The sequence below is a fragment of the Sprattus sprattus genome (assembly GCF_963457725.1).
Source record: "Sprattus sprattus genome assembly, chromosome: 12".
In the NCBI taxonomy this organism is placed as follows: Eukaryota; Metazoa; Chordata; class Actinopteri; order Clupeiformes; family Clupeidae; genus Sprattus; species Sprattus sprattus.
Genome location: NC_137910.1, coordinates 6,605,060 through 6,626,967, shown reverse-complemented (window position 1 = coordinate 6,626,967; position 21,908 = coordinate 6,605,060). Strand labels below are relative to the sequence as shown.

The 21,908-nt window shown below is 46.9% G+C and overlaps 1 protein-coding gene across 1 annotated transcript in view; it reads right to left on the bottom strand.

Annotated features, from left to right (window-relative positions):
- Nucleotides 1–21,908, bottom strand: part of fbxw4 (F-box and WD repeat domain containing 4) — a 64,648-nt gene that overhangs the window by 34,294 nt on the left and 8,446 nt on the right. The window contains exon 6 of the mRNA XM_080848387.1: nt 8,125–8,190. Coding sequence (XP_080704513.1) covers nt 8,125–8,190 — 66 coding nt within the window. The remainder of the gene's footprint in view (nt 1–8,124; nt 8,191–21,908) is intronic.

The window sequence follows — 21,908 nt, the reverse complement described above, 5'->3', positions numbered from 1 at the left end:
GGGGGGGGGGGGGGGGGGGGGGGGGGGGGAGGAGTGGGAGAGTCAGTGTCAAATGCATTGTGCACATTACACGGCACAGTTGTTTCTCTTCCTTAAGTTGTACACTTGGGATGTCAACACATAAAGTCTATAATCAAAGTCTCATTATACACATGAAGTCTATCATCAAATCAAGTCTTTCACAGGTACTGATCTATTGCTTTTACAGTCTTTCACTTAACTGACCGGTTTTAATTCCTAACTTACATATTCAATTTGTGTATTCATGGTTTTCTTTTACTTTTTTTCATCGCATTGTTGCCATTGGAGGGGGATTCAGGCTTACCTCCTGGGATATCTGTGCCTGGTGTTAATAGAACAGCATCTCAATTGTTACTTTTTAATGTTGTGACATTCATTCCAAATATGAAGGCTGACATTAGTCATCTTCTAAAATGGAGCCTCCCAAGACACATATCTATATGCTGGTCAGTGAGAGCCACAGCTATTTCTCCCTCTCTCTCTCTCTCTCTCTCTCTCTCTCTCTCTCTCTCTCTCCCTCTCTCTCTCTCTCTCCCTCTTTCCCTCTCTCTCTCTCTCTCTCCTGCACATTCACACACAAGATCAGCCAGACAGCGGTGGCCTGGCAATGGTCCAAATCAGTCTCAAACCGTGCCTCCGCACTAAACAGCTGGACTGGACTGGACTGTGTTTAGCTGCACCCGCAAATGCACATACCACGGCACATTGCCAAAGAGTGGATGTCTTAAGTCCAGTCATTTTGACACCTAAAGGGGTGAAAGGTCAGCATAACCCAAGTAAGAGGTACTTGGAAAATACATGCAGGCTATGAAAGGGATCGCAGACAGAGAAAGTGAAGGGGGGAGAAAGAAGCAGCAGCAGAGGCAGCAGAGGCTAGAGAGGCAGTGGAGGCAGCAGAGGCAGCAGAGGCTAGAGAGGCAGTGGAGGAAGCAGAGGCAGTAGAGGCAGTAGAGGCTAGAGAGGCAGTGGAGGCAGCGGAGGCAGCAGAGGCAGTAGAGGCTAGAGAGGCAGTGGAGGCAGTGGAGGCAGCAGAGGCAGTAGAGGCAGTGGAGGCAGTAGAGTCAGCAGAGGCAGTAGAGGCAGTGGATGCAGCAGAGGCAGTAGAGGCAGTAGAGGCAGTGGAGGCAGCAGAGGCAGTAGAGGCAGTGGAAGCAGCAGAGGCAGCAGAGGTAGCAGAGGCAGCAGAGGGAGTGGAGGCAGTAGAGGCAGCAGAGGCAGCAGAGGCAGGAGCAGCTCAGCCTAACCCTGTGTGACCTCTGCTCACACTCCAACCCAAGCCACTGCGGACACCAAATTAGTGAGTGAACTCAAACGGCTGTGAGGAGCCGGCACTGAAGAATGTCAGAAGAGAGAGTAGGCACGGCAGCATGGTCTCCAGATGGACGTCATGCTATGGAGTGAGGCCAAAAATATAAATGTATCACCTAAAGATGTAAAAACCACATAACCTTAGGGTTTAAAAAACACATAACTAAAATTGTACTTGTATTTCTGATGTAGGTTATAAAGCATTTGACCAATTCATGGATTAGTCTGAAATTATGACATAAATGGCATCAAAAAGAGTGCAGTCTAATACTTTGACACTAGTAAGTTAACTGTAGCAGCAATGTCCTCATGTGACATTCTGGAACTTTCCTGACATTCTCCCATTCCTGGACATCCTGGTCCATCACTTCTCACTTCTAGTCAAACAGGTTCCTAATGAGCAGAGCGACCCCTTGCACTCTTCCTGACATGGACATTGCTGGAGGGCCGTTAAGCCTCAATTTTCCAATAAAAATAATGGTCTGTGTAAGTGATTAGTCATGACTTACGGTCAGGAGCCATTGGCCAAAATGGTGGGGTGTTACCTAGTCTTAACTTTCTCTAGTGCCATTTGGGACACACACAGACACACGCGCACACACACACACACACAAACATGTACCCACACATTCACACAATAATAAACACACATGCCTCGCGACGAATGTGTGTTGAAGCCATAGAAAAAACGTGTGTGTGTGTGTGTGTGTGTGTGTGTGTGTGTGTGTGTGTGTGTGTGTGTGTGAGAGTGTGTGTGTGTGTCTGTGTGTCTGTGTGTGTCTGTGTGTGTCTGTGTGTGTCTGTGTGTGTGTGTGTGTGTCTGTGTGTGTGTGTGTGTGTGTGTGTGTGTGTGTGTGTCTGTGTGTGTGTGCGTGCTGTGGGCTCTCTTGTAAGGTTAAGTATGGAGACTGAACTGGCACCGGGCGCCTATGGGAAACAGGCCTTGGCCTGAAAGGATGTCAGACAGGTACATAAAGGCTCCTGCTGAGGTTTTCAGCCGCTAAAACAAACAGACACAGCACAGCACCCGCATCACGTCAACCAATTTAAGCTTCCAGCACTTCCGAGCCACACACACTCACACACACACACACACACACACACACACACACACACACACACACACACACACACACACACACACACACACACACACACGGAAAAAAAGAGGGAAGGGCATGAAAAAAAAAGAAGCCTATAAGGAATGCGAGAGCCTGGACAAAAGGAACTTTAAATGCCACACGCGTTCTCTCAAAAACAATGACATAGCAATTTGTATAACACAACTAGGGCCAAATTCAGACATTTAACCCCCTCTTTCAGCAAGGAATGCCTGGAATTCCGGGGAGGGGGAATTGTGTGAATCTTTGATGGGCTTTCTCTGCGGCTGTTTATCCGCGAGGGGGGGCCCAGCTGAAAAGTTGGGGGTGTTGCCAAAAGTGCTACCTTTGTGGGAGCGCTCTCTATGGGTGATCATGGGGCTTTTGTGCTACCAAGAAGCAAAAGACAAAAGAAGTCATTGCTAAGCCAAAGGAAAACACAAATGCTTTTAAAATCAAATTAAAAGCCCCGAAAGTGGGTGAATGGCTACATTTCTCTCTCTCCTCTCTCTCTCACCCCTGGCAGCTCAACACAGGAGACAAGAGGTGACAATTAGAGAGGTCAATGTAAAGCAACACACTCTGTTTTTTAATCAAACACTGAAAGAGAGCTGCTTTGTCTCCCTAATAATTCATGACCTCTAATGGTCAATTGCGGCTACTGTTTGGGGAACCAATAAAGAATGAATCAATGGATTCATTTGAGTGAACTGAATTGAATTTGAGTGGTGAAGTGAGTAAACTGAAAATGATTGGGTAAAAAAAAAAAGAAAGAAGTTCAGCCGTTCTATTCGGGCCCAGAGCCACAGGATTGAAGGGATCAGGCAGACCGCCCCGGACTAGCTGCGTCCCGTTCTAATCTTTATTGCGGCGTATCCGACATGCTTGGGTGGCTTTTGTGATGCAGCTGTTTTGACAGGCGAGCTTCTGGTGGTTTTTGCAGGTGATGTCTCCTGGTCTCCAAGTACCCTCACCGTGGTAACAGTTTCATCCCCGACAACAATGCTGGGGAGCGTGTAGAGCTGTCGGAAAATATGCCCCTCTCTCTCTCCCTCCCTCCCTCCATTTCTCCCTCTTTCCCAATCATGTCTTCTCTGCAAATCCCTCTATCTCCCTCATACCTGCTCACTGCAGCTACTAAAGAGGAACAGTGGGAAATGAGGGTAAGAGTATTCCTGGCATATTGCCGTACCCCCCGCCCCCCCCCCCCCCCCAAATACCTCCTTCCACCACCTAAACACCCCCCCCCCAATCCGTCAATCACATAACATCTGCACCAACCCCTCCCCATCAACACGCCACCTTCTAAAGCCCAGCCCGAATCTTTCAGCCAACATGTTATACGAACTGTCAGCACTCCTTGTCGGGACCCTCAGAAGGGCAACCCAAAGCAAACGAGCAGACAATAGGCAGGGATATGTTCTCTTTCCCCACTGTAATTGCACAGCAAACAAACGGTGGCGATCACTACTAGCGATGGCTTTAAAACGAGCCGCTTGCTCTTATCTGATGTGATGTAACAGTGACACAAACCTCTCTCGGGTGTACCGCTTTGCGGATAAGATGATATACGAGTCAATAGATGAACTTTTGAGGGGGCTTAGCTTAGCGATATCTTAACTCACAAAGCCACTACAGATAGAGACAGGGGGGGAAGAGCACTAAAATTCGCACAGAGCTTTTGTTGTTTGTGTCTGAGGCGCAACATGGAAGCCTCTAAGAGCATTTTTTCGGAAACCTCTGGAATGGCGTCCGTTCATCGTCACCATTGCCTAGTGCATAGTTGGAGAGGGAAAAGGGGTACTTAAAGCGCACAGTGACATTTCATTTGAGGGCAGACTGTCCCTGAGCACAAATGTCACTCAAGGCCATCAAATTCATCCGCAACACGCCACGACTAACGAGAGAGAGAGAGAGAGAGAATAAGAGGGTTGGAAGAAAGAGGAGGGAAAAGAAAAACGAGTCAAAACGGTGAAAAATGTACTTGAGTACTTGAGAAAATGTACTTGGGTAGTGACTCGTGTTTCGTCATGTTTGCGTGCTATTGTTTGCGCGTTAGTCTGGTAGCGCACGCTGCCTGTACACATCCGACAGGGGAAAAAAAACTAACCCTGGAGTCTGCTTCACTTTCGCACCGCCTAATTATACACATAAAGCAAAAAAACACACACACTCTCTGCAGTGGGAGAACCACGCATGCTTATCTCGACCTCCTCATCGCACAGAAAAACTGCCTGAAAAACAGCCCCAGCCACCGGCGCATCAGAGCCATAATGGTGTTTGTGTTTGTGCGATGGCGGCACTGATGTCTGGCCTGCTATCAAAGGCCGCTGGGCTAATGCACCATCTCAGCCGGGGGGGTGCTGCAGGTCGCCGGCGAGAGGTGATGGTGGTGGTCTGTCTGGGAGCAGCTTAAGAGGGCGAGAGAAGAGGGGGGAAGACACACGTAATCATCGCTCCATCGCTCCCTGCCCCTCTCTCTCTCTCCTTCCTCTCCTTCTTCCCTCGCTCCCTCTCTAAGCTCATCAGTTATTTTTTTGTTTTGTTTTGTTTTGGGTCCCTTCTGGTCCTGGGCCTACAGTTCCCAGAACCCCCTCCCCACTCCCTCGACAAGAGGCCTTTGTTCACCTCACAAGGTAGACCTGATTAGCAGACAGGAACACTAAATGGGAAGATGTGTCTGACCCCTGCAAAGGACAAGAGAGAGGGGAGAAAGAAGGAAAAGAGAGGGGGAGGGCGAGAGAGTGAGAGAGAGAGAGAGTAATAGGGAGAGGCAGAGAGAGAAACAATGTCCCTGATTGCTAGTGAGGCCTTACCTCAGAAACCTCGAGAGTGGAGAGGAAAAAAAGTATGGTCATACCGCTCAGAACTACGCTGTATGTATGAGCTTATCTTTGTCTTCCCAGTGGCGCATTTGTTTTTTAAGTGATCAGCATTATCTTATTTTTCACCCATGGAAAACCTTTGTATTCGGAGTGCCTCGGACATTTTTTCCCATCGAAATGTATTTGTGTGTCGGTCAGAACGGGAGGAACAGTGTGGCTGACAAAAGGCCTGACAAATGACCGCAGACACAAACGTGTGAGTGTGTGTGTGTGTGTGTGTGTGTGTGCGTGTGTGTGTGTGTTCTGTGAGTGTGTGAGACTGCACACTGGCTGCTGCTGCTGCCTCTGTCAGCCTAATTGGTGGCAAGGCTGCGAGAGTGATTGTGGGAGTCTGCACAGAAGAAGAGAAAGACAGAGGAGGGAAGACACACAGAGAAAGAAAGGAAGGGAGAGAGAGAGAGAGAGAGAGAGAGAGAGAGAGAGCAAGAAAAGAATAGCAAAGGAAAAGAAAAAGAGTGAGAACGAGAGGGAAAGCGTGAACCCCCGAGTATTAAAAAGCAGGTGAAAGAGAAAGAAAGAGTGATAGAGAGAGAGAGAGAGAGAGAGTGAGAGAGAGAGAGAGAGAGCGAGAGAGTGAGAGAGAGAGAGAAAGAGAGAGGACACAGTCGCGCTCGGAGGCCTGTGGTCCCGGCTCCACTGTAAGAGCATCTGCCTGAGCGGCTCCCTTCCAGACGAGCTGTCAGTCATTCTGTCAGCAGCTATCTGAGCTCCGGAGATCAAAACTCAGAGCTCCATCTGTCCGTCCCCCTAATCCACACACCCCACCCCCACCCCCCCCCCCCCCCCACACACACACACACACACACACACCTTCACCCTCTCAGCTCACCTCTGCTGGCTGGAAAACCATTATTCCCAAGCGGGAAAAGCGGGAGCAGAAGAGAGAGATGCCACGAGAAGTGGGCAGCGCTGGTGGATGGTTTGGATGGGTCAACAGGGCTCAGGTCTCCTACAGGCACCCACAGGCTAGTGGGGCAGGATGAGAACGTAGCCAGACACAGGCTAAGATCAAGGGAGCGTTTGTGGTGATGCTCACTTGTCTGAGTTAGCTAGTGAGCCATTGTAGTGTTTTAGTGCCGGGTGTCATCCATTTAAGTGTTCTTAGTTCTTTCCTCCTTTGTCTAGTTTTCTCCTCATCCTGTCTTTTTTGGGACAGGTGAGGTGTTGAAGTGAGTCACATCGAGAAGGTGTATGTGTGTGTGTGTGTGTGTGGGTGTGTGTTCTGTGAGTGTGTGGGTGATTGTGTGTTTGTGTGTGTGTGTGTGTGTGAGTGTGTGTGGGTGAGTGTGTGTGTTCTGTGAGTGTGTAGGTGATTGTGTGTGTGTGTGTGTGTGTGTGTGTGTGTGTGTGTGTGTGGGTGAGTGTGTGTGTGTGAGTGTGTGTGGGTGAGTGTGTAGGTGATTGTGTGTGTGTGTGTGTGTGTGTGGGTGAGTGTGTGTGTGTGAGTGTGTGTGGGTGAGTGTGTGTGTGTGTGTGTGTGTGTGTGTGTGTGTTCTGTGAGTGTGTGTGTGTGTGTTCTGTGAGTGTGTGAGTACATGTGTGTGTGTGTGTGGGTGAGTGTGTGAGTGAGTGTGTGTGTGTGTGTGTGTGTTCTGTGAGTAAGTGTGTGTGTGTGTGTTTGTTGGAGGGGGTTGGGGAGTTGGGTGAACAGAAGCAAGTCAGGTTGGATCAGGTTAAAGTCTCATGCTTTCACGACAGGAATTCTCAAGCCTCCTTTGAACTTCCCAAAGTGCACATTTTCTGGTACTGGAGGGATAATGGAACAACAGCTGCCATTATATCCATTTTGAAAAAAAAAAAAGGAAAAAGAAAGAAGTTTCTACTTTCACTCCCCGCGATCAATTATGCTGACAAACGCCAAAGAATCCCGCGACTTTCAAAAAACATCTAGCCAACGGTGTCGGAGAGGGTAACGTTAAAGAGTTGTTTTGTGAGTGAAACTTCACAAAAAGGTAGAATGGCGGAAAAGCACTCAAGACATCCCAGATTGTGTTACAGACCTTTTCCCAGAACTGACATGTCCTTTCTCTCTCAATGAGACCAAGTCCTAGCAAGCCTGACAAAGGGTGTACGACACCGGGTCACTGATGATGTACTGGCAAATCTTTACTTTAACTGAGTTATCTGGTTTGATTCACTAGGTGTCCGTATCATATAAGGTGTGTGCGATATGCAGTATTAAAAATGTATTCTTTACAAGACAACAATGTTCTTGTTATATTGTAAACTGTAAACAAATGTTGAAACTAAAAGGCAGTATGACCTTTTGGCTCTTTTGGTCATTTTTATTGATTCCTGACTGAAGCCAGAGATCAGGACAACCTTGAGTAAATTATATGATAAATCCATGTGCAAGTTCATTGGGAAGGACGGCATCTTTAAGTAATACAGGACGCAACACACACGGACACTGATCATGAATGCCATTCTCAAAGTTGGGTCTCTCCTGCTTTGATTATTATTGGTTGTTGACTTGAGAGTACATCCTTCATTAAGGTGTGTGAAAAATAATTAACATCCATTGACTAATTATGACATAAGAGCTATGTATGGCGTTACGTTCATTTGAGAGCAAATTCCCATGAAATCAATGGAGGACAGTGCAAAAAAAAAGTCCTTTTTCAGAAAAATGTAGAAGCAAAAAAAATCTAGCTGACAAATAAGAACAATTCATTAATCATTACTTTACATAAACACATACCAGCATACCAAGTCAAATGAGCTAAAAAAAAAAAATGCCTTTTTGGCCAAAAGCTCTTCTTTATTGTTTGTGTTGTGGTGTGATGTGGGGTTTTTGTGTTGGTCTTTACCTCTCAGTGTCCCAGATGCGCAGAGGGGTAGAGTCTTCACAGCAGGCCGTCCCCGTCACAAAGGTGCTAAGGGAGAGAGATTTACAGGGGAGTGGTCAGCACACACACACACACACACACACACACACACACACACACGTACCCGACCTTACCACACACACACACAGACACACACACACAGACACACACACACACACAGACACACACACACACAGACACACACACACTCCCAGACACACACAGACACCCACAAACACACACAGCCCACCAGGAAAACACCTCCGGGGCATTAAATGCTACCCCTGCAAGGCTAATTCCTAACCCAGCTGTTGCCCTGGGTCCTCTCCAAAGGGCATCTTCAGTTCACTCTCAAAAGGACTGGGGTCGTACTGCCAACAATAAGACCTAAGCACTGGCCACACAAGTACATGCCAGTACCTACATACACATGAGCCAAAGCAGTCACACCCAACACTGGCACTTCAATAACAAAAACAGATGATAAAAAAATGAAAGGGTTCAGTCATCAGTGATGCATAGTCTAGTATAACACAAATACTGATTTTGCGGTCTGTACTGATTTATAAAAAATAAAAAAAATAAACATTAACGGTATTAAAAATCTATGTGTATGCCATAACACACTGCTGATGAAGATGAAAGATGGAATAAACCGCACATTACTTAAATTCTTTCAAAGAGTTACAGGGGTGAAGGCTCCCACTTTAGGCATCTGTGACACAACTGATGAAGCACACGATATTGCTCTTTCAACTTTCAGTACATGAATAGATGACACAGGTGAGTAGAGCATGGTGTGAAAAAGGCCAATAGACAAAGTTCAGAATGAGACCCTGTGTGGGCTCGCTATGCATTCGAGCAGTGACAGGAGTCAGGCTGTGTGTGTGTGTTGTTCTGTTTGTGTTTGTGTGTGTTGTTCTGTTTGTGTTTGTGTGTGTGCAGAGGCGTTCATTGAAGCATGCCTTGACCTTCAACTCAACACACTCACCTTCCCTGTATACCAGTAGAAAATGAGTGAGGGAGAGAAAGGGAGGGACAGAGAGGGAGAGAGAGAGAGGAGGAAGAAGCCAAAATACTTGGGTCTCCTCCCTCTTTGATTTGAGTGACAGGTGGAAATTAGCCGCCAAGGTATATGCGATGGTCACAATGGACGAGGACAGGCGAGGAAAAAGGGAGGGTGTAGAGTGTGTTTGTGTGTGTGAGAGGGTGTGTGTGTGTGTGAGAGTGCCTGAGTGTGTCTGAGTGTGTGAGAGTGTGTGAGAGTGTAAACACACGATTGTGCACATCTCTCTGAAACCATGTGGGTCTAGAGTTGATGGAGGCAGGCAACAGTCACACGTATACCCAAGGACATAAACATTCACATAGAATATAGGATGTAAATATCCCTGCATAATTTATGACTGTTGCCTTCCTCCATCAACTCTACACTCACATGGTTTCAGACAGATGTTCACAATCGTGTGTGTACACTCTCACACACACACACACGCACACACACGCACACACACCCACACACACGCACACGCACACACACGCACACACACACACGGACACACACACACGGACACACGGACATATACACATACACACACACACACACACACACACACACACACACACACACACACACACACACACACACACACACACACACAGACACACTGCGTGTGGATGCCTTTGCTTTAAGTTCTCTGTCTGATCTGTGCAGATTAAGGCCTCCTGGGCGGATAGACTAAGGACGGGGCTGGGTCTTGGGACTGCTGTGCTGGTGCTATGACCGCTCCCTGCATTGTGTGTTTGTGTGTGTGTGTGTGTGTGTGTGAGAGCGTGTGTGTGTGTGTGTGTGTGAGCGTGTGTGTGTATGTGTGCCCGTGTGTGTGTGGAGGAGAGGGGCACAAAGGCTGTCCTTCCAGCATAGCCCAGCACAGGCCAGGAATGCAGACAGGTATTGTCACAGTGTCCTGCTGAGTCCCTCTGCCTCCCCACTCCCTGGGTGTCACACACACAGTGTCCTGCTGGGTCCCTCTGCCTCCCCACACACACACACACACACACACACACACACACACACACACACACACACTCACTCCCTGGGTGTCTCCAGGCTTAGCCGCAGCGCTAACAATGAAGGAGGGAGATGTACTCCAGCACGGAGTCTGAGGGGCCGTCCACATGACAACGGAAATGTTTTGAAAACAACTATTTTCCTTTGCGTTTTCAAAACGTTTCTCAGCCATACAACACCATTTAGAGAGCTCATCCTCATCCACACACAATTTGTTTCGCATAACCTATGGCTTCAAGTTATAGCCTACAACTACTCTAAGATTAACTAAACCACTAAACAACTCACTTAGTTAACTCAACTACTGCTACTATCAAAGCAATGGCACCAAGGGACGAGATAAATACTATAATCCGTTTATTTGTCAACATCAGCAAATCGTGGTTTGGGCCGACTGAATTTCTCCAGTGACGTGAACTTGCTCTACTAACAGTTGCTCTAGCAACCGCTCTAGCAACCGTTAGTAGAGTAAGTTCACGTCACTGGAGAAATTCTTTTGACACGGCCATTGGCTTTTTTTTTATATATATATATAAAAAAGCCAATGGCCGTGTCAAAAGCCGCGTCAAAAGAAGATGTCTGCCTTGTTGAAATAGAAGAAGATGGCTGATAACCATGATGTGTCTGACAATCAGAAATAGATTTTCTATTTATTCGTGGTGGAGGCTTTGGAGGGTGGAGCTCAAGCTGAAGCTTCACTGAGAATAAAACGTGATTGGATAAAGTTGGGGCCATGTCGTCATCATCATTTTCAAAAAGGCCCCAAAAACACAATTGTCGTGTGGACGAAAGGCCAAAGTGTAACAAATGTTTTCCTTTTTAACCAAAACTTCCTTTTCACAGTTGTCCTGTGGACAGACCCTGAGAGAAAGGGTGCAGATGTGAGTGTGTGCGCATAAGAGAAAGAGGAAAAGAGAGATACAGATAGGGGAAAAAAGAACAAGTGTCTGTGTCTACTTTATGATGCAGTGTAGCCAACATAAGGAGAAATAACACACATACACCAACGTCCCCCTGTTCTTCTGCCTCCTCACACACACACACACACACACACACGCACACACACACACACACACTCACACACACACACTCACACACACACACACACACAATCATGCGCACACACACACACACAAACACACACACACACACAATCATGCGCGCGCACACACACACAAACATATACATACACACACACACACACACACACAGACACACACATGAAGTCAATTCATTAAGAAAAGTTAAGAGCATAACTTGCTTAACCTGCCTCACAAAGCCTCTGGCCCCTCTCTCTCCCAGGCTTTCTCAGCGGCACAGAGGAGAGAGGAGCATGCCTTAGAGCAGGCCTTGCCTCCCCCCCCCCCACCCCCCACCCACCCCCACGCCATAGAAATGGGCCCCACAATAGAATACCAGTGTGGCCTCAAATTAACAGCCTGGCTCTGTGAATGAGCTTGTGCCTACACACACACACACACACACACACACACACACACAAGCAATGACTGGGCTCTAGTGTGGCCTGAAACCCTAGCAAGAAAAAGAGGGCCACAGTGACTTACACACACACACACACACACCCGGACACACACACACACACTTTTACACACACACACACACACACACACACACACTCACACTAGATCCAGGCTACTGCAGAGAGCGCAGCCACAGAGTAGCAGTAAATGCTGAGTGTATTTTCAGTTGTGCAGATGAATGATGAGGGGATGCTGCATGGCTGATAACTGGAGCCGTGGTTCGACCCAGTCAACCACCAAGCAAGCGGCTGATCAGACAGCAAGAGATGAGACGAGAACAGAACAGACGAGAACTAAATAACTAAGAAGAAAGGAGGCGTGAATACAAGTCAAAAGTGTAGAAAACAGAATAGGAGATACGCGGAAAAAGTGGAGGGGGAACTCTGCAACAGCATGAGAGCCGAAGTGAAAACGAAAGAGAGTGAGAGTGAGGGTGAGGGTGTGAGAGAGAGAGAGAGAGAGAGAGAGAGAGAGAGAGAGAGAGAGAGAGAGAGAGAGAGAGAGAGAGAGAGAGAGAGAGAGAGAGAGAGAGAGAGAGAGAGAGTGAGAGTGAGAGTGAGAGAGAGTGAGAGTGAGAGTGAGAGTGAGAGAGAGAGAGAGAGAGAGAGAGAGAGAGGAGGACAGGAGAAAACAGAGCACAGAAGATCGGCTCGCTGCGCGCGGCGGCTTCGGTTGGTTCGCCCATTGAGGGCCACGGCGTATTGGCAGCGACAGACATGGCAGCTGTCAACCCGGTTAGCGGTGGGCCATCAGGCGCATTCAGCCGGCGGGCCTGGGCCGGTATTTTAATTACTGTTGGGTAAACTCATTTGCCCCAATGAAGCGGCAGCGCCCTAGCAGAATATGCCGGCTCAGTGACCTCCAACCTCCCTGTGACATAAGATACAATAGGGGCAAGGCCACGCTCTCTTCTCTTCCCAGCCCTTATTGCTCTCTATTACTTCAATTACATATCCCTCGCTGAGTCCGATCAGGGCGGGGCAACGCTGCGAGAGTGGGGGGGTTGGTGGGGGGGGGGGGCGGAAGAGTGGAGTCCAGTCACTTAAGTGAAGTAAGTGAGGAGAGAAGAAAGGAAAAATAAGAATGACACAATGAAATACATTTTTTTTTCAACCTCCCCCCTCCACCAGCCCCCACCCCCCCCCCCAAGCTGTCATCAGATGTGAGCTGATTGATCTGAAAGAGAGTCTAAGTGATATTATAGCTGCAAAAGGTCATGGACTCAATCTCGCCTCATGTTGGGGTTGGGGGGGTGGAGGGGGGGTTGATATACCCCCCCCCCCCCCCTTTCTATTCCCCTCAATCCCTTCCCCCACCCCTTCACACTGATACTAACCTTGTAGCCCCATTGCACCCCCCTACACACACACACACACACACACACACACACACACACACACACACACACACACACACACAACAAACTACACCCCCCTGCACTAAAATCACCAAGCCCTCTGCCCCAAAAACACAGCCAGGCTCAATATCATTAGAACATGTCGGGGGTTCACCGCCAACACAACCATTTTGGTAACCTCATCAGCTGACATCATTATTCGAGGTACTGTGTAGCATGAAATTAGTGCCGGGGTCACACAAACTTTGATTCAGCCCCTGCTGAGAACAGACCATCCAACAGTAACAACATTGTTAGGGCCAAACCAACACAAGCGACCGCACATATTGGGTCGTGCTTTTCTCCACCCCCCCCCCCCACCCCCCACCCCTCTCCCCCCTTCCTGCCCGCTTTTTTTCACTTTTCCCAGGACCACCACTACAAACACATCATTTGGATCATTCCAAGATATTAACAATGTAACACATATTACAGTTTTTTTTTCCACCCACCAGTAAACACATTTCAATCTTGTTTGTAATTTAGAAATTTATGATGGGATTTTTTTTTGATGAAGTATTTATGGGCGTTTTTGCCATTGGTCCAACAGATCCGTTTAGAATCCAAATAAACATTTGGTGTCTACAGGTCAAAATGTTGCTTTGCTACATTGTTGTAAATTGACAAAATCATACAACTTTCAAAAATTCTCACGATCCTAAAGGCAATGGATGCTTTCAGTATTTCAATGAATTAACATTGTAATTCAAGTTCCACCTTCTTGATTAGTGGCCTAAACAAGGCTGACACTTCACCTAGAGGGTATTTAAACTTTATTTAAATACCAACCTTTGGTACAAGACACACATCCGAAAAACCACACATACAAAGATAATTCTGCCTTTCAAAACACCCACAAAATCAACAAAGGAACTACTTTAAATCAACATATGATGCCGAACTCTTCCCGCTTTTCCTAACATTAACAGTGAAGATTTTTATTTTATTTTCACACTATTAATCCCCCTAATCCAAAATAAAAACAGGACAAAAATGCATGTCCACACTAACAAAACAATTCCATTAAAAACAGAAATCCACAACGTACGTCCAAGACAAATGAGCCCCATGGCTGGCAAACCCTGTGCTAAATATGGATTTCAAAGGGGAGTTTAACCCTGATCCTAGCAGCCTGTCTGTCAACAGAGGTCTGTGGCAGTCCAGGCGGGGTTGTTAATTTGTCTCGCTTGACCCCGTCTTTATCTGGGGGGATGTATCTAGTTTGTAGAGGTGCTTTTATCTAGACCTCTAAATATGTTTGGATTGAAAAGAGGGGTTATGATGTACTTATAGTGCCCTGAGGTGGGGGGCAGTAGGGGAAAGGGTCAGTCTCTCTCTCTCTTTCTCTCTCTCTGTCCCCCTGTCTTCCCAGCCCTCTGTTGAACCCCCCTGTGGCTCACACCCCAGTTCAGGGGACCTTTTGGGTCTCCTTTTCGCGTCCTCTGTGTCTGGGGTCACAACCACATTCTGCTCCAAGCCTTTTGCTTATCCGAGTGGAACGGCCCCTGTGTCAATTTAGACAAAAAACACACACACACACACACACCCGACGCACACACACACAGCCGACACACACACACACACCCGACACACACACACACACCCGACACACACACACCCGACACACACACACACACACCCGACACACACACACACACACACACCCGACACACACACCCGACACACACACACACACACACACCCGACACACACACCCGACACACACACACACACACACACACAGTGGAGGCTGCTGAAAAAGAAAAACAAAAAAAACTGCTGTTTCTCACAGAGAATAATATGTTCCACCAAATATTTATTTGTGCATTCTTTGCGTCTTACATGTGGGCAGTTGTTGGCTGTTGAGTCACCTGTTTCACTCTCACGCACGATGACACAATGGCAATGCAATGGTGAATGGGATGCTGTGAGCTGCAGATAATTACTAAGCCGATGACGCTGCTCGCAATGGTTCTGTGTTATTTTCAAGTGAGACTTTGCAGAGACATTGTCTGAAAATGTTGTCCCTTGTAAAACGTCATTTGTGGGGAATGGCAGCTTTGTGCAGTTTCACTTCGGATCTTCGGACTGTTTCCCCAGTGCACCATGGAGTTAACCGATTTAAGTAACAGGCAGGAAAAAAACAAACAAAAAAGAATTAAATGCTCTGCCAGTGTAGGAAAATCCACCTCTTGTGAGCTGTTTTGTGTAATGACTAGAAGAAGACAATGCTGGGTTCCCGTTAGGGTGCATCATAATACACATTTCCAGCATATTGATCTGTCTGGGTGCTCACCATCCATGCAAAAACAATACATTTGCTGCAGCCTAGTTCCCGTGGAGCGGTGCAGTTCCTAAACAGAGTAATACAGCATTGAAAGTGTGACCATAACAGAAACGAACATGCTAGCAGCACCTCTGCATTCCTGAAGGACTTCCTACACGACACCTGCCTCAGAGAGCTGCCCCTAATGCAGATTCCTTTCCACGCTGTGTTTGCTTCAGAAAAAAAGCATTCCCAAATGCTACGAAGATCGTAGTGACTGGAATCTGCACGGCCAAAAATTCCTCGAATTGCATTTACCCACGGCCTCACAGGGGTTCCGAGGGGGGAATCGTGGCTTTTTTTTTTTTTTTTTCAGGGGGATAACAAAAGTTTTCCATGGCGAGCGTGTTCGGTGGGGCAACACCTGCATGGGGCCGCACTGTAATGGTGTGCTTCTGGAGGGCCTGCGGAGAAGGGGGCAGATTGGCTGCAATTAGACGAGACACCACCTGTCGTCCCAGTCAGAGCCTCCCGCTCGCCGGCCTTTTCAGAGCGGCGCGGTGCCCTGTAGTTAACGTGTGGGAATGCACACCCTGTGCCTTATCGCTTTATTGTTAACGGCCCTCTTTCTTTTTCTCTCTCGCTCCCTTGCTCTTTCTTCTTTCTTTTCAATTCATTTCTTCCCTCGTTCATTTGGTCTTTTTTTTCTTTCTCTCGTTCTTTTCCCATAAAACACACAGAGACAAATTGAATTCTTGACTCCTGAGACACGGCCCAGCTTGAGAGAGAGAGAGAGAGACAGAGAGAGAGAGAGAGGCAAGAGTGAAAGACGTGGGATCTTTTCTTTCTCTTCGTCTTCCTTTTCATTTTCTTCTCTTCCAGAGTGGGGTGGAACGACTGAAGGCAGGGGTGTGGCGTGGGACCGTGGCGGGTGGTGAAGGGGGGGGAGGCAGGGGGTGGGGGTATGAAGGGAGGGGTGTCTTGCTGTACTTTGATACCCAGGGTCAGGGGTCACGCTCCAGCCACTGGGAGCGAGAGTGGCGATTCGGAGAGGGTTAGGGTTTGGGGGTGGGGGTTGGGGGGGGGGGGGGGGTGTTGGGTTGGCTCATCTAACAGCTATCCTCCTATTGAGCGTCTGAAAAGACACGGCCCCAGCAACATCTCGGCGGTTGTGCTTGACGAGTTCGGGACAAAAAACACGGACCCCCTGTCAGAAAACAAAATGACCCTTTCTCACCTCTCCTCGGGGCTGCTTCTCTTTTCGCTCTCCCGGACCCCTGCCACCCCGACTGCCCCCCCGACTCCGTCCTAACTGCCCACTCCCTCCAGTTTTGGAGTGGTCAGCATCGGCCCCCAGCCACCACTGGGGCTTTGTGTGCCCGAGCCCTTTGATGCCGACATGCGGGCGGGCGGGCAGGCAGGGAGGCAGGCAACCGTTGGCTGACCCTTGTCCCCTTCACTCTCCATACCGGTGGGCATTTTGGGCACTCAGTGACTTAGGGCCTCTGTGATCTGTGGTGCCCAGTGGGCTGTAGTCCAACAAGCAGGTTGACACTTAAAATGGAGGGAGACGTGAGAAAGAAAAACATTGTTGTCTGTTCATGCGGAAATGAATCTGCATTTAGAGGTGGAGTGAACAAGGAAGTCAACCTCACTGAGCAGCAGTTCATGTGGATAGGTACTATAAGGACGGATGTACCACTTATCTAGCCCAGTTCATGTGGATAGGTATAAGGACGGATGTACCACTTATCCAGCCCATATACAAACAGCCTACGGAGCTGCCAGCACACTCAAATTCAAACTTGAAAACAGAATCCAAATCCCATCATTTACATTTACCCAATTCATGGGTCCCAAAGACGTCACTTCCGTGAAGCCTGCCGCCATCTTTGTGACCAACTCAACCAGTATTCCCATTGTATTATACGGTTTTTGTACCCAATAGTAGCTTGTAAGCCATACATAATAATATATAGTAATCATATAATAATAAAAATAACGGTTATATATTAACTGTATTGTTTTCTATTGATAGGCTCTTCAAATTTAAACTTTTTAAAAGTAGTATTTTCTAATTCCAGTGTTTAGTAAGTTAGCTTTCATAGTTAGCTAGCGAACAGTCATGACTAAGAGCACATCTGAATGTGGCAGAAAGACGGCGATATTTAGAAAAAACATCGATTATTGGCTGCGAACCATATTGACTACCGTCAACTTAATTTTGCCCCTTAAAGTCTGCAAAACGTCTGCCACAACTGTCTTTTCCCGACTTATACATTTCTCTTGTACACAAGCCACCCCCATACACCGGAGCTAGCCTGAAGGCTTAAGAGATGCATATCAATATGCAGTTGCAGGATGGGTGAACGACACCAATAAATGGCATCTGGAGGCAAAACACATGTATGTCATCACAGGACATCTAAGTTACTCAAACAGCGATTATCAACCGATATATTTTAGTGGTGGTTAAGAGTGCCAAATGTGGGTGTAGCTACAGCCGAGCCTTAAAGTTCGTTAGCAGTTCGCTAACTATTAGCGCTCTAGCTTACGTCAGGAGAGTTTAGCTCTGATAAGGCACAGAGATTGTGGCAATAAATGGCATCTGGAGACAACACACATGTATGTCATCACAGGACATGTACGTTACTCAAACAGCGGTTATCAACCGATTTGTTTTAGTGGTGGTTTAGAGTGCCAATGTGGGCTAGCTAGGTGTAGCTAAAGTCTTTAGTAAAGTTCGCTAGCAGTATGCTAACTATTAGCACACTAGCTTAGTCAGGAGAGTTTAGCTCTGATAAGGCACAGCAATTGTTCACGATTGTAGTAACGTGCTGAATTTCACTTAACATGTCAGTCACTCCCAGGCTCTGAACACAAAATCAACATCTCCATGGATAGTGGTGCAGGAAAATGCAAAGTGTTGATTGTACAATCGGTTAGCGGTTGCTACTTGTCTCTTCTAATTTGCAGCCAACCATTTATAGCTAACCATTTATTCCGCCGATCTAAATCTTTTGGTATACAATTATATTGTTTATTTGGGTTATTTTCGCTACTAGTGTCGCATCCATCAGCACAACATATGCCGGGCATTTTTAACTTTCTGTGGGTTTGGACCGACTGTGTCTATGTTGTGAATGGCGCTCAGCTAGATTTTAGGTCACAAAGATGGCGGCGCTTAGACACAGTGACGTCACTTGGGATCTATGAATTGGTGATCGACCACTTGAACTGAAAGTGGATAAAGATCATGCAAATCTATTCTTATCGTCACGTACTTCCTCTAATGCATAAAAAAATGCCTTAGCACAACATGGTTTATGCAAACATAATGAAAGAAGATGGTCGACAAAGGGGTCTGCTCTGAAAGAGTCCAGTTTGCTGTTGAAACTTGGCTAGGGGGCAGTCTTGTGAAAGAGAGCAATGCCGGGCACTTCTCTGTGATGTCATGCTTCAACTACTTGTAGTCTACATCCCTGAAGTAGACGATACACACATTTCTCAAAACTCAACTTCTCTCCAATGAGTCCTGGTAGGCCTATTTGAGGCCTGTTCAGCTTTACCATTAAATGGTTGTATATGCTTTTGAGAACTATGAATTAACTTTAATGATGGGAAAATATTATTTACGTTATGTCTGACAGAACCAGGAGAGATCAACTACGGTGCTTTGGTCAGAAGTTAGAGCAGGTCTTTTACTTTGGTCCGAGCAACCTCATAACTGTTCATTTTTAAACTGATTTCTTTCACAAATTTGAATGTGTTGAAATTGCATGGTATGCGCCATAGAATGGTATATAGCCATATAGTCACAATCAGATCAAATTGGCAAACTGTGCATATACATTGAGGGTTTGGTGAATCAGTGTCAATACATGGTAGGCTAATCCAAGTCCGTCAAAAGAAAATTATGAATACAATTATTTCGATGGATACATTTCTACCCGCCAGGAATTCATGAATGTTTCTTATTTTCTAAATTACCACAACCTCTCAGTTCTCGGTTCAGTCATGCCAGTAGATGCAATCTTTTGACAGACACTAATACAGCATGTATCACACAATGCACTGATTCTCTGATCTGTTTCTCTGAAGTGATTTAAGTTTATTTTGTATTTTCATTGCACAGCACATCGGAGTGCTTCTTTGCTAAATCTGGAAACTGTGGACACGGGGGCTCCCTTTCCAGAAGCCTTCGAGACCAAGCAGGCTTATCGACCTGTATCAGGGTGAGGGAAGACTTCACATCAAAGGCATGGGGGGGCGATGGGGGAGGCTGCGTGGGTGGGTGGGTGGGTGGCGGTAGTCTGCAGAGGACGATTGATTTGCTGGGGTGTAACCTGGTGCACACTCAGGGCTAGAGTTTCCCCTGGCCAGGATAGAGTCTCACACACTCAACAAGTCCCATCTTGTCAGCAGTGGTCTGGCATTACAGGAAACAATTTAGCTGAGCCGACTATTAATCTCACACTCTAATACACACACACACCACACACACACACACACACACACACACACACACACACACACACACACACACACACACACACACACACGTCACCTTTACGGCAAACTAGCACTAGTCCAGAGAGAAAAGAAACAAACAAAAAACGGAATAGGTGGACAAAAGCAAATAAACCGTGTCTAACGTCAGCTCAACTGCACTCTCTGTTCCCTCAAGGCCAATGGGTTTGCCCGTCAGCCCAGCAGTTATCTCTCATGCTCTCTTGGCAGTCACACACCCTCTATCACCCTTGACAATCCCATCATTAAATATGGATCTATATACATACATAAACTCAAACACGTCAGGCCCGTTCTGTTGTCACAGATGGGGACCCAACACATATTTGTCAGGAGGACAAATGATGATGGTACAATACCTGACCACCCCGAATGACTGGAGTGATCGTTAAGGTAGACACGGGCACAGGCCTGCTGTCTACTACACATATTAGGTTTCCTAGCCCAGCACAAAATCTCAATCTGATGTACCCTGATGTGGACGTAAGCACTCGTCAGTATTGCATGGGTGGCTGTCAGCTCAGACGGTCTCACTGACTGAGGGGGCATTCGATACTCTCTTTGAAACCGGGGCTCCAGCACTTGTTAGCTTAAACAAATATCATCCGCTATCAATCTGCTGTTGCTAAACAAATGGAGGCACGCACATCAAAATGTCAAGGTTGAGCCCAGCTTTTCTTCTGGACTGTTGTTAATAGCAGGACAGAGGCTGTATCCAGTAAATTGACACACTGACTAAGCTTTCTTTAGCATTGTTCATGGTGAAGCCTCTTAGTAAGGCGTTGTCATTGTCTCCTCACTTATTTACATTTCACATTAAAATTTTACATTTAGTGATTTGGCAAATGCTTTTACCCCAAGCGCCCATCAAATAAGGCTTCAATTCAACCTCACAGCAGTTAAAATTCAATTGATTACAGAGGGTGGGGGGGAAAGAAAAAAAAAATAGCCCAAAATAATAACCCTTCACTTTTGCATGATAAGTGCTAAAAGAATTAAGGACAATAGTATTTCTTAAGAGTTTTTATAGAAGTGCAACAGAGGCTGCATAAGAGTTGTGCCTTCAGCTGCTTTCAGAGTGTAGGGGATTCTTCCACAGCGCTGTATACAGCTCTGGGCCTGCACTGGCCAGGCCCAATCAAGCAGGAAGCCAAAAGCAGGATGAAACAGATGTAAATGAGAGGCCATTAGTGGCAATGAGGACCTTTCCCCTGGTCAGGGGGCAGATGAATCCACATCAGGGGAAACAGGCTGACTGAAGGCCCACATGGCAGACAAAAGCACCCCCCACCACCTCCAAACACACACACACACTCCACCCCACCAACTCAGACAGGGGGGAGGAGGAGGAGGGAACATAGACTTTCAGGGTTAATAGATGAAAAAAATCAGAAATCATTAGTGCTGTTTTTCCCCAAAATTCTTTAGGTGTGTCTTTTCTTTTAGAATCTTTTCTATGACTGTCCTTTGGCGGAGACTTTGACTCTTTGAATTGGATTACGCAAATGAAGCACTGCAGAATCAAAACAAAGCATGCCAGAGAGTGTGTGTGTTTGTGTGTGTGTGTGTGTGTGTGTGTGTGTGTGTGTGTGTGTGTGTGTGTGTGTGTGTGTGTGTGTGTGTGTGTGTGGGTGTGTGTGTGTGTGTTGGGTGTGTGTGTGTGTGTGTGTTGAGTGTGTGTGTGTGTTGATATATTTTTAGTGAGGAGAATTACTATATACAAGAACTGTTGGATGGCCAGGAGGGTTCATTTGATGCCGTGCCAAGCTTTGGCTCAGGGCATTACGATTTATAAACGTATTTTCATTCCGAGCCACGGCTGTGAATCCTGTCCCGTGAGCCTAAAGGACATGCAGGTCCATCGGTCCCTCAAACACTTTAACTCCTCTGAAACTTTCATGGCACTTTCAAGACTTTTCAAGATTCCCAGCTTGGAATGATTCAAATCCCCCGCACCGTACC